The 12,560-nt window shown below is 35.9% G+C and overlaps 1 protein-coding gene across 2 annotated transcripts; it reads left to right on the top strand.

The window, feature by feature from the left end:
• Positions 1 to 399: 399 nt before the first annotated feature.
• On the top strand, positions 400 to 11,053 carry RERGL (RERG like; the record flags this gene model as incomplete). 2 transcript variants are annotated; one of them, XM_080811596.1, is made up of 5 exons in its annotated part: positions 400 to 502; positions 1,774 to 1,830; positions 6,262 to 6,335; positions 7,383 to 7,531; positions 9,995 to 11,045. In XM_080811596.1, 5 exons carry the CDS (start codon positions 400 to 402, stop codon positions 10,275 to 10,277), a joined length of 666 nt encoding a protein of 221 aa, XP_080667722.1. In that variant the 3' UTR covers positions 10,278 to 11,045. The 2 variants fall into 2 exon arrangements, with proteins under 2 accessions (XP_080667722.1, XP_080667723.1); XM_080811597.1 differs by lacking the exon at positions 1,774 to 1,830 and having other exon boundaries at positions 411 to 502; positions 9,995 to 11,053.
• Between the last annotated feature and the right edge of the window lie 1,507 nt (positions 11,054 to 12,560).

The following is a 12,560-nucleotide window of genomic DNA, read 5'->3' as shown; positions in this document are numbered from 1 at the left end:
AAGAAGCCCAAGAAGCTGTAGGCTCACATATTAATAGAAAAATCAAAACTGATCCAATCTAAGTAGATTTACAGGAATGTATACTCATCATCTAAAAGCTTTCTTAATGAAATAATTTTTCTATATCCTAAGGAAAGGAAGATTCTGTGTACATAAAAATAGAGGATTGGGAGCTAAGCTTTTTTAGCTTAGTCTAGAAATTCTTAACTATTGACTTAAGAAGACTTTAAGTCTAAACAGTAACTGCAGTGTTTTTTTTTTTTTTTCCTTAGTGAAATATGTTTAAAAAGACTCCAGGAAAACATTTTTTTAAAGTTATTATTGGATGATAGGACTATGGGGCGGAGTTGGCCTTAGAGAAATGATAGCAGCATTAATAAAAAGTATTTTAAAAAGCACATGCTGGACTCAAGTCAGTATAGCTCCAGAAGACAGGAGCAGAAAGACAGGATGAATGATGTGAAACTTGCTGTCCTGGGTGGTGAAGGAACAGGCAAATCTGGTGAGTGGTGTTGTTTCCCATGGCGTGGTTCAGAGTGGAGAAAGAGAGAGAAATATATTGACCTAATAGATAGATACAGCTGTATAAATACGCATATTACTTTTCATTAGGAGTTTTCATTTTTATGAGTAAATACAATTAACTGTATATTTGTAGAATTTATAGACAGTTTGAGAAAGATATGTGTTAACTTATACTTTTTTTAAAAACTCACAGGGAAAATAGTAAATCCCTCCATCACTGTCCCACCTACTTGTCACTCCACCACACTGGCCCTCACATCCACTAGTAGCCAAACAATGGTCTTGAACTGATTCTTCTGCTCTGAGACTAAGGGTGGAGGAAAGTTCATGGAGACCTGTGGATTTTTTAAAAGATTTTTAATTAATTAATTAATTAAAGAGAGAGCATGAGCAGAGGGAGGGCAGAGGGAGAAGGAAAGGGACAAACAGACTCTGCTGAGTGGGGAGCCCAGCTCAGGGCTCAATCCCAGGAGCCCGAGATTATGACCTGAGCTGAAGTCAGATGCTTAACAAACTGAGCCCCCCAGGCATTTACTGTTGTCTAGTGGCTTGGATTATTTTTTAAATGCAACATTATTAGAGTGAAAAAACTAAGGACGCGCATGGCTTTATAGATGCATGGGGACTGAGCAACAGGTGCCCTGACTTTGGAAGCCATGGATTTGTTTTATTTCACTGGATTTCGTTTTTGGTTCCATCATGATGGTCAGGACACCACCAACAGAGCTGCCTGACCTTCCTGAGCCATACACCTGGCCAGACCCAGGAGCTGGAACAAGACGAACTGACACTAGAGGTCCTTTTCTGGGTTTCCTGGAGTTTGAAGTCCCAGTATCTTCACAACCAGCTATAAATGCTTGGTCTTGTCTTTGTCACTATTAGCACGCAGCACCTTGGAGCCAGATTTAATCCAATCAAGAATATAAAGAGATGTTATAGTTCTTGAATCTCAAACTTAATGAGAACTCTGTTTCTGTTACATAAAGTAAGCTGCTTTACATGTTCACATTCATGAATTAATTACATAGTGTTTTGAATAGGCAGATCACTTTCTTTCTAGTCTTTTAATCTTTATGGTTGTACAGTGAAAATCTTGCTGACTATTATTTAGACTAGAATTTAATAAAGCTTTAAGGTCTGCATTAATGCTTGGTAATTTTTGAGCTGAAAGATAAAACCTTATGTACATAGCTAAGTTGTGTCCTAAAACAGAAAAAAAACCCTAAGTCCAGCATGTTTGTTTTGCAGCCCTCACAGTAAGGTTTCTTACCAAACGATTCATTGGAGAATATGCCTCTAATTTTGGTAAGTTACCACTCGAGACTTTTTTTCACCTTTAAAATGTCAGCATTTTAATTAAATCACAATTAAGATCACTGAAGCATTTTGATAGAATTTTCCATTGTTGCACTTTTATGCAACATATTTATACAGGTTCTGGTTAGAAATGCCAAAATAGGTACTTGAATTGAATGTTCTTATATGATAAAATTCACCCAACTTGATGTTAAGTGAGATGGATTAGAAAGGCTGTTTGTTTCAGGCTAGAATTAGAAGAACATTGAAACTGAGTTCCCCTCCCCCAATATTGTAAAGCATGTGAGTATGAATAATTTTGTAAACTATAAAACAGTTCTGAAATTAAATAAACATCTGTTGAAAGATAAGGACAAATTAATTATAAAAGTACTAGAACTACAAAATAAAGCTTATTTTAATTGTAAAACTGTGTGAAAATAACAGGAAAATTATGCCTTGATTAAAGATCATATCATAATTATCTAGGTGGCTTATCTAAGTTTCAGAGAAATTCAAAACAGGTGCCAGAGCACCTTAATATAATCTTAGAATCATTTTACTAACTCTGCTCTAAATTTATTTTGATCAGAATTAGCATGACATATGGGAAATACCACAGTGGGGCATTAATAAAAAGTGAGGAATTTTGCCAGAGTTTGAGTATATTTTTTGCTCAGCAATTAATCAATATAATGGTACTAATATCTCACCTGACTTAAGGCATGAGAGAAAAGTGTTTTTGCCTTTTAAACAAGAACAACTGATTTATTAAAAACAAACAAACATGAGAATTGGGAAAAAGAGATGGGACGCCCTGGTGGCTCAGTGGTTTAAGCCTCTGCCTTAGGCTCAGGTCATGATCTCAGGGTCGTGGGATCCAGCCCGGCATTGGGCTCCCTGCTCAGCAGGGAGCCTGCTTCCCCCTCTCTCTCTGCCTGCCTCTCTGACTACTTGTGATCTCTCTCTCTGTGTCAAATAAAGAAATAAAATCTTAAAAAAAAAAGAGTTGGGAAAAAGGGGAATGATTTTGATTTTTCTGTTCAATAATTCCTTGAGTAATAGGAAGTTATCATTGCAAGTGTATTTTTCCATGAGAAATAATTCCCTCCACTAAAAAATATTTTTTAGTGCCTCCATTCATGAGGTAACATTTCTAGAGAATTTTATTTTTAAGATTTTATTTATTTGCCAGAGAGAGAGAGAGAGGGAGAGAGAGTACACACAAGCAGGCAGAGAGGCAGGCAGAGGCAGCGAGAGAAGCAGGCTCCCTGCCGAGCAAGGAGCCCGATGCGGGACTCGATCCCAGGATCCCGGGATCATGACCCAAGCCGAAGGCCGTGGCTTAACCAACTGAACCACCCCAGGCGTCTCTCTAGAGAATTTTAAAAGTAACTTTAAAGTATTGTATTGCTTTCTACATGTATCTAAGATACTATTTCAGCAATAAGACATTGTGAATATTTTAGGGAAAGTGCTTGGAAACTGATTAAAAAAGAAATACATAGAAAGAGAAATTCCTATTGTTTCACTTCTCAGGTCAAAAACCTCAGTCACTATAACACAAAATAGGGGCTCTTGAGTGGCTCAGTGGGTTAAAGTCTCTGCCTTCAGCTCAGGTCATGATCTCAGTGTCCTGGGATCCAGCCCCACATAGGCAAATCTCTGCTCAGCAGGGAGCCTGCTTCCCCCTCCCCCTCTGCCTGCCTCTCTGCCTACTTATGATCTTTCTCTCTGTCAATTAAGTAAATAAAATCTTTAAAAAATATATATACACACACACACACACACACACACACACACACACACACACAAAATAGGAATCAGGCATGAAAAAATGTTCCAAAACAACAAAACAAAGAAAAATATAACATAAATAAGACCACACCCCAAAATAATAGCAGCAACCACAAAACGTCCCATTAATCTTTTATAAGATATAGTTATGTAAACAAATGAAGTGTATACAATTTTGGCTGGCACATTTTCATTAAAAAAATAAGACTTAGAGACATTTTGAAAAGATAATCAAATGAGCAAAAGGTTATCCTTGAATGAGGACAAAATAGAAAGAATGACTTCATCTTGTGAGTGAAGACCAGAAGGGAAAAATAATAAAATTCTAAGAAGTTAAGAGTTTGTGACCCCTGCTGGCAGTTTTTGAGTTGAGAGTAGATGTTTTTAAATTTCTAGAAGGAACTTTTATGGTTCACAGTCAGTAGTAAACCTATGAAGTTAGAAAGAACTGTCTGAAAATGTACTTTAAGGTTTAATGAAACTATAACAGATTTTATTAAATGTAACCTGTTTTAATATTCATCCCTAACCCCTTGAAGTTAGTTTCCCAAATGTTTGCTACATCTTTTAAACTATGGGTTACATTGCCAGAGTGGGGCATGATTTTTGTCAGTGTACCATTTTGGAAAGAAGTAGGTCTTAAATTAAACCCCAGAGGAAAAGTTACAGAAAGGTAGTCCTTTGTTCATTTAACAAATATTTATTGAGCACTTACCATGTCCCAGATTCTTTTCCAGGTAGAGAAGCTATAGCAGTGAACAAAAAAGACAATTATCTAAGCCTCCATAAGATTTACATTCCAGAAGGAAGGGTCAATTTAAAAAATTAAGTTATGTCACATGATCATAAATGCTATGAAGAAAAAGAAAACAGCATGGGGGAATGGCACTAGAATGGTATGTGGCCATTTAAAATTGGGTAGTTAGGGTAGACTTCTCTGAGAAGGTGACATTTGGACAGAGACATAAAGGTGGTGAAAACTGAGTCATGAAGATATCTGGGGGATTACATGCAGGCAGGAGGAACAATTATCAAAATTCTGAGGCAGGAAATGTCTGAAAAAGTTGAGGAATAGTATGGAGGATGGTGTAGCTTAGGTGTGAAGAATTTGAGGGAAATAGCCAGAGAAGTCATGGGGGACTAGACAATGAGGGCCATTCTTAGCCTTTTAAAGGCTTTGCTTTATCCAAGTGAGATGGGGAGCCATTCGGAGAGATTTGATCAGACAAGTGATATGATTTGGGTACAAGGTTCCCTTTTGCTCCCATGTTGAGAATAGACTAAGCATGAGAAGGGAATTAGGAGAGGAGTAAAGCAGAGAGATGAAGTAGGAGGTTTTGTAATAATCTAAACAAAATATAATGATGTTTTAGCAATAGAGATGATGAGAACAACAAATTCAAAATATACTTTAAATATAGGATAAAAAGAAATTTTTAATAGGATAAATATGGAAGGCAAGAGAAAGACAGGATCAAGGGTGACTTAAATCTTTTAACCCGATCAGCTGGAGTTATGGGTATGTCATTTAATGAAATGGAAAACTGGAAGATACAGTCTTTTTAGGGAGATCTGAGATTCATTTTTGAGTGTTTCAGGTTGAGATGTCTGTTCGGTGTTTAAAGGGAGATGTGCAATTGCAAGAGTTGTTTGCATCTGAAGTTCAAGGAAGTGGTCTAGGCTACAGATATAAATTGGGTTCTTTAGCAAAAATTGTTCTATAAAACTCTGAATGAGATTAGCAAGGGAGTCTAGATAGAGAAGAGATCCATAAACTGGACCCATGTTTGGAGAGGGAGAGGACATGTTGGGGAAAAATAAAAAAGATTAATACCGAGCAACAAAGAATAAAGAAATAAAAAACAGGGGAATATGTTGCTTTGAAAACCATGTGAAGGAAACCTTTTAAGGGGGCAGGAGTGACTGACTGTATTAATGCTAGTAGGGCAAGTAAGATCAAGATATAGAATTACCCATTGAATCTAAAACCATAACTTTGATAAGAACAGTTTTAGTTAAGTTATTGGAGCTAAAGCCTGATTGGAATAACTGAAAGAACTTGGGGGAGAGAAATTGGACACGGGGTGGGGGGGCTGGATATGTAACTAAAAGGCCAACAGAGAAATAGGGCAATAGTTGAAGAGATTGGGTGTTCTAAAGGATTGTTGTTAGAAATTCAGCTGTTAATAATGATGTAGTAAAGAAAAATTTATGATGCAGAAGAAAGAGGTAAAATTGGTGGGGTCATGTCTTTCAGTAGATCAGAGTAATTGGTAACTAGTGTATAATGAATGCATTGACCTTAGATAGAAACACAGATAACTCATCCATAGTTACAGGATGGGAGATAAGTATATAAGCACAATAGCATGTAGTTGAATAGATATGGTGGTGAAGTTTATTTGTAAGAAATATATATATATATATACACACACACACACACACACACATATACACATATATATGAACAAATAAAACAAATACATGTATTTGACCACTAACATTTTTTAAAAAGCTACTGTACTATTCTATTAGAAGATAACCAATTGCATTTGCAAGACTGTGATTCAAATATGAGTTCTTTTTTTTTTTTTTTATTCTGGAGTATTTCTATGCTGCAACGAATATATGCATATTTTGCAGAATCTATCTATAGGAAGCATTTGTATTTGGAAGGGAAGCAACTGAATCTAGAAATATACGATCCTTGTTCTCAAGTAAGTAAAACAAAATATGCTTTTATTTTATTTTTTCAATCATGATTTGAAGAAGATTGGAGAAGAGTAAATGAAAATAAAGTTGTCAATCTTAAAACTGAAATTTATTCTCAATTTTAATTAAAGTTTTAAGAGATTATTTTTAATATTATAAATTCCATTATCTAGCTTCTCTGTAAAGTTATGACAAAAATTACCATAATACAAATATCTTTAAAATAGTGATATCAGACTGCATTTATATTTCTAGGATTTCACAGTATAGCTATTAGAAGTTAATAGTTTAGGGGTGCTTGGGTGGCTCAGTTGGTTAAGCATCCACCTTCGGCTCAGGGCATAATCCCATGGTCCTGGGCTTCGGGCTCCCTGCTCAGTGAGAGCATCTGCCTTAGGCTCAGGTTCTGGTCCCAGGGTCCTGGAATCTAACCCTTGCTCAGCGGGAGGCCTGCTTCTCCCTCTCCCACCCCCTGCTCGTGTTCCCTCTCTCGCTGTGTCTCTCTCTGTCAAATAAATAAATAAAATCTTTAAAAAATATATAAAAAATAAATAAAACAACTCCAGGACACAGATTCATTTAGTTATGTAAAATATCCCTTAAATGTTCTTAGCTAAACCTCATCGGTGTTTTTTTTTTTTTTCCTCTGATTTAAATCTAGTATCAAAAATCAACACATAACCCATTTACTAATACTGATAGAAAATATTTTCTCTTTTCAAAACAAATATGTGAATATTAATTCAAAGGGCAATTATTACAGCTTATCCAACTTTCAAAAAATTTAAGATATTTTCTTAAAAGTTGCAAATGAGATAGATAATAAAACTTTATTATACTTTCTCTTTATTTTAAGCATTTAATCACTTTTAATTAAAGAAAGAGTGATAAGGAAGAGAGAACCAAGGAAACTACATTTTAGAAAATATCTTCAGTCTTTGGCTTATTAATGTCTCTTTTAGGTGAAATGGGCTTTCCATTAATTAATTGTCTAAGGTGTAAAATGCAGGGGAACTCTACTACCAGTTTCAATGTGCTTGATTTGTTTGCAGCCACAGAAAGCAAAATTTTCCCTCACAAGTGAGCTACACTGGGCAGATGGGTTTGTTATTGTGTATGACATCAGTGACAGGTCCTCATTTGCTTTTGCAAAAGCACTGATCTACAGAATTCGGGAGCCACAAACTAGTCATTGTAAAAGGTAAGATATTCTTCATTCCTCTCTCCTTCCTTTTGAGTAAATCATTGTATAGCTATAAGCATCATTAGGAAGAGTTTAATACAGCCTTCCAATTACAAAATTTAACAGCCCTGAACAATTCACCTTCCATTCCACAGGAGTTACACATGTAGTAAAAGGAATAAGATGAGAATACTTTATATCCCGGCTGACATAAACAGTTACTTGCTCTGAGTAAATGGCTATTTTACAAGACAGATTCTATTGTTAACATGACACTCACTTGCAAAACCCTGGTCCTCTGTATACAAGACAGTTCACTTTGCAACCTTTCCTTTTCATTCCCACAGAAATGTTAAGGATACTAAATAAATCCAAATTTATTACATTTGGCATCCAATTCCTCGTCACTGGGTTGTTCAATCTATCAAAGCAAAATAGACGGAAGAGTCAAACCATTACAATTTCTAAGTATGAGAACGCATTTTTCTCCTTCACCTCCTAAAATAAAGAGCTGATCAATGATTTCCCATTGTAATTGTTTTGACAGAAGTAGCTTGAAGGAAGACAGAACCGTCTCTTAAACCCTTCTTGTATTAGTAGGTGTAAGTTTAACTATCTGAATTTCCCACTTAGCTTTCCTTATTTTTTGTTTTAGCCTTTGCATTTAAAATATTGATGTTTGTTCAAGATGCTGCTACAAAAGATTCTTTGTGCTCTGGATCAGATTTGCCCTGAGAGTCTGAAATAACGTTCTAATCTGAGAATCAAGAAACACAGTATTAGTTCTGAAAATGTGTATATGTGTTTTATATCTATTTTAATGCCCCCTATCAAGAAAACATGGATAATAATTGACCAAGGGTATTTCCCTGGAGTCAATCAGTGTACATTCTTGTTTATATCTGATTGACCTTAGGAAAACCACTTTAATCTCTAGACCTAATTTTTCTGATTATAAAACTGATAGAAACATGGTAGAAGAAAAGATGTGATTTTACCAAGGTACCTCACAGCTCTGATTTCCTTTAATATTACAGATATTTTTGAATTCCATTGTTTTAAGCATTAAATACCTTATATTTAAGTAGCATGACTTAGATAAGTTATAGTAATAAACTTCTTTTGCTATTCCTCCAAATCAAAAGAATCACTTAAGAATAATCAAAAGCATAAAAGTGAAAACACCTATACTTGATATTTTCCAGGCAATTTTATTAATGTACTAAATGTTTTTCAGTATTTCCGGTTCTCAATCTGTAGATAGACTAGAATAGCAAAATATGTTACTGTTTTTTTAATTGCATCTGATATTTGTGACTCAGTCTTCAAAATATTTGACTTACTCTTTCCCATTAATCCTTTACAATAATTTTCTGAATTACACAGAAAAAAATACTAATACTCTGAAAAGTCTACATACTGTGCTTTTTTTTCCCTCACCACTCACACCATCATGTGAATGAAGCCAGCTCTGAGCAGAATATAAAGACAGTATCTCTTCAGATAGAGTTGAAGACTGCATTTGTCCATACTTCCCCTCAAGTGGATAACTTGGCAGAGTTCCATGGCATTTGAGGACTAGTTGTCTTACTGTAGCCTTCAAATGAAATTCTGTTTTAGAAATGTGTCACTATAACCAAGGATAATACATTGATATTTGCTGAAGACATTACCTTCACAAAGAAACGTATTGCTTAAATAAATAGAAAAATTGTACAAGGTCCTGAGATCATAACATTTTTCTCTAGAGTATGGTATAATGGATATTAACAAAGAACAAACAGCAGTGAGTATTGAGTAATATTTTCTCTGGGGAAATCATATCTAAATTGTTGAATTACAGTAACTATTCAGCAAAGAGACATTAGTTAGTCCTTCTCTTTCAATTGATAAGGAAATGAAAAATAATACTTGGTAAGCATCTTTTGTTGCCTGTCACTGTGCTAGGTATTTTTACATCCATCATTTAATTTAATCTCTATGAGAATTCTGTGTAACGAGTGTTATTTTACCATTGTTTTACATATAGGAAGATTGAAAGTGGGAAGAGTAACAATCATGCCTTATTAGTAAACAGACCCATAATTCGAGAATGGTTTATATCAGTGCAGAGCCCATGCTTTAAGAGTCTTGTTGCTTCTGTGTCACACACTACATTCTATCTAAAATAATTTTTGCAAGTAAGTGGGGATATATGTCATAGACATACATAAGACTGTAAGGAACACAAACGCATGTGTGCATGCGCACACACACACACACTATATATATATACATATATATCTACACATACATATATATATGTATATATATATTACGGACCAAAAATATATATATATATACATATATATACACATACACATACATGTATATATGTGTGTGTATATATACATTTTTGGTCCGTAATTCATTTTGATATGCACTTAATGAGAAAAAAAAAGATGCAAAATAATCTTGCCAGAGTTGTGTTCTGTATTTCAGAGCTGTGGAATCAGCTGTGCTTCTGGTTGGTAACAAGCAAGATCTCTGTCATGTACGAGAGGTTGGCTGGGAAGAAGGGCAGAAGCTGGCACTGGATAACCGATGCCAGTTCTGTGAATTGTCTGCAGCAGAGCAGTCTCTGGAGGTAGAAATGATGTTTATCAGAATTATCAAGGACATCCTGACAAACTTCAAACTCAAAGAAAAGAGAAGACCCAGTGGATCTAAATCAATGGCTAAATTGATCAATAATGTATTCGGAAAGAGACGGAAATCTGTTTAGCAGACGTATAATCCTAGGGGATTTATTATATCAGAGAGTTTCAAATATTCACATGATAATGAAATTTACCCTTTGTATGCACTTTTTTTTTCTTTTTTAATAATTCTCTTAGAGAAGTGAAGTGGCCAAACATAAGCCACAGCTTTGTTTTCAGATACACAGGTTGCCTTTTTGGTTGTTTGTATCTGTACACTCCGCTTCACACGAAACCTTTTTCTCTATTACACAGAATAGCACTCGCTATAACTTATTGATGCATTGCTATCCGATTTGCCTTGCCAAATAAACTCTGCTTAATAATGTTATTAAACTACCATTCCAGAGGCCTCAGTTGACCTTTATTTTATTTATTTCTTTTGAATGAAGTATGTAATTATATTCCATAGAGTTAATGTGTTATAGTGCTGAATTTATAAATTTGTAGAAGTTCACAATTTAGTAGAAATGCATGAATTTAATTTTGAAAATGCCTTTACAGGAATTCAGTGAGTTCTTGATATTGCTTCCATCTGGATATTACTTATTACTCATACTACTTATTTTACCTATACTTTAGGCCTTGAAGATTTAAATTCCTTGCCTGTAAGTGTAGTCTGCATTTGGTCTGGTGATGAAAAATTCTGCCTCTCCTTGTATTCTTTGCTAAGAAGGGTAATTGTCATAGAGAAATTAACTTATACAGCTTTTCGTATGAGAAAGAGCGGTTGATTTCAGTTCCCATAGAGATCCTTACATCATAGGGAAAGAAAAAAATAAATGCTGTTTGCTAAACATATAACCTTGAAGACCTTATTGCCCTGAAAGAAACACCATATTAGACAGACATTGGGCCTTCTCAGATTTCTTTGAGTACAGTTTTCTTCAGAAATCAACCGTTTACCCCCTGCACTTCAGTAGCACTGCCATAGGCCTTGCTCCATTTCAAGTCATGGTCCTAGACCCAACTTTGGCCAAATCACTGATAAATTAAGGTTAGGTCTCCGAGAAGTTAAACTGGGAGCACAAGCAATGGTACATGTGTTGGTTAACATGTATTGGCAGGATCCTGTGGGCCAAGGTGGATGAGAATCTTGAGTAGAGGGTGGTACAGAAGACTCAGCTGCAAAGGGGAGAATTCATTGACGTGGTGTTATTCACCATGAGTCATGATTCATGTGCATCATCCATGTGCTTTGCTGTTCCTCAGGAGCCTGACCTGGTTGCACTAGAGTAAAAGTAGTGGAAATAATAAGACATCATGGTAGAATACAAAATAGTTCAGAACATTCATAAAGATAGGGCAGTTAGAATTGATATGGTGTAGGTTGACCCAAGAACCTGCCATCTTGCTGTGTTGCTTGGGACCATTCAGAGGCCTTTCCTTTGCTAAGGAAGTGAGGAGGCACAGACAACTTTGAGAAGTTTAACAGTGGCTGTGCTTACAGGTCAGAATTGGCAGTGGGGATGTTGCCGTCGAACTGTGCTCCTCCGTATCAGTGCAGGTGATAGAATCCTGAAAGAGTAGAATCAGGGTGCCGGCATTTAACTAGGTTCTTGTTATCCACCCACTCAGCCCCCAAAGAAATGATGCTATGTCCAGGGTAGAGGCTCCGTTTCTAACACTGGCTGGTTGGAAACTTAGAAGTAATGTGCTCAATCAGCTATATTGAGACAAAGTCCATATTATAAGCCCAGGCATCTCTCCCATCTGTGGAACGCCACTGTGACCACTATTATCCTGGATCCATTTTGTAAGCACAAGGATGGCCAAGAAAAGAGGCAGGTGGATATCTGCAGGAAAGGTCATTCTGTCCACTTGGTTGCAAAGTGAGTTTTCATCGGTGGATGCTCTCTGATGGGCAGTAGCATAATACACAAATATATGTCTATTTTATGCCCTCTCTAGGAGATCCATTCATACAATTTTTCTCTAGTTTTTCTTGTCACTGTCTTCCACTTTTACTTTATACTGATCTCAGACCAACTGGCAAAACCACTGATGGCTGCATAGAAATCTGTACCTTATGCCACCTTTTCTAACATACAAAGGGTAGATAACCAAGTATACACCTCGAAGCTCTGGCGAATGGGACAATGAATTTCTTGGTAACCTCCATGTAACAAGGCCCAGTCCTCTTATGGCTGGCACTAATATCTCAGGCTTAAGAAAGCTTTCTATCAATTCAGAACATTCAGATTAGATTGCTATGTCAATGAGAAATAAGCTTTTTTTTTTCCCAAAGATTTTATTTATTTATTTGACAGAGAGAGACACAGCGAGAATGGGAACAGAAGCAGGGGGAG

This window comes from Martes martes (genome assembly GCF_963455335.1).
Source record: "Martes martes genome assembly, chromosome: 8".
NCBI lineage: Eukaryota > Metazoa > Chordata > Mammalia > Carnivora > Mustelidae > Martes > Martes martes.
This window is presented reverse-complemented; position numbering and strand designations above follow the sequence as displayed.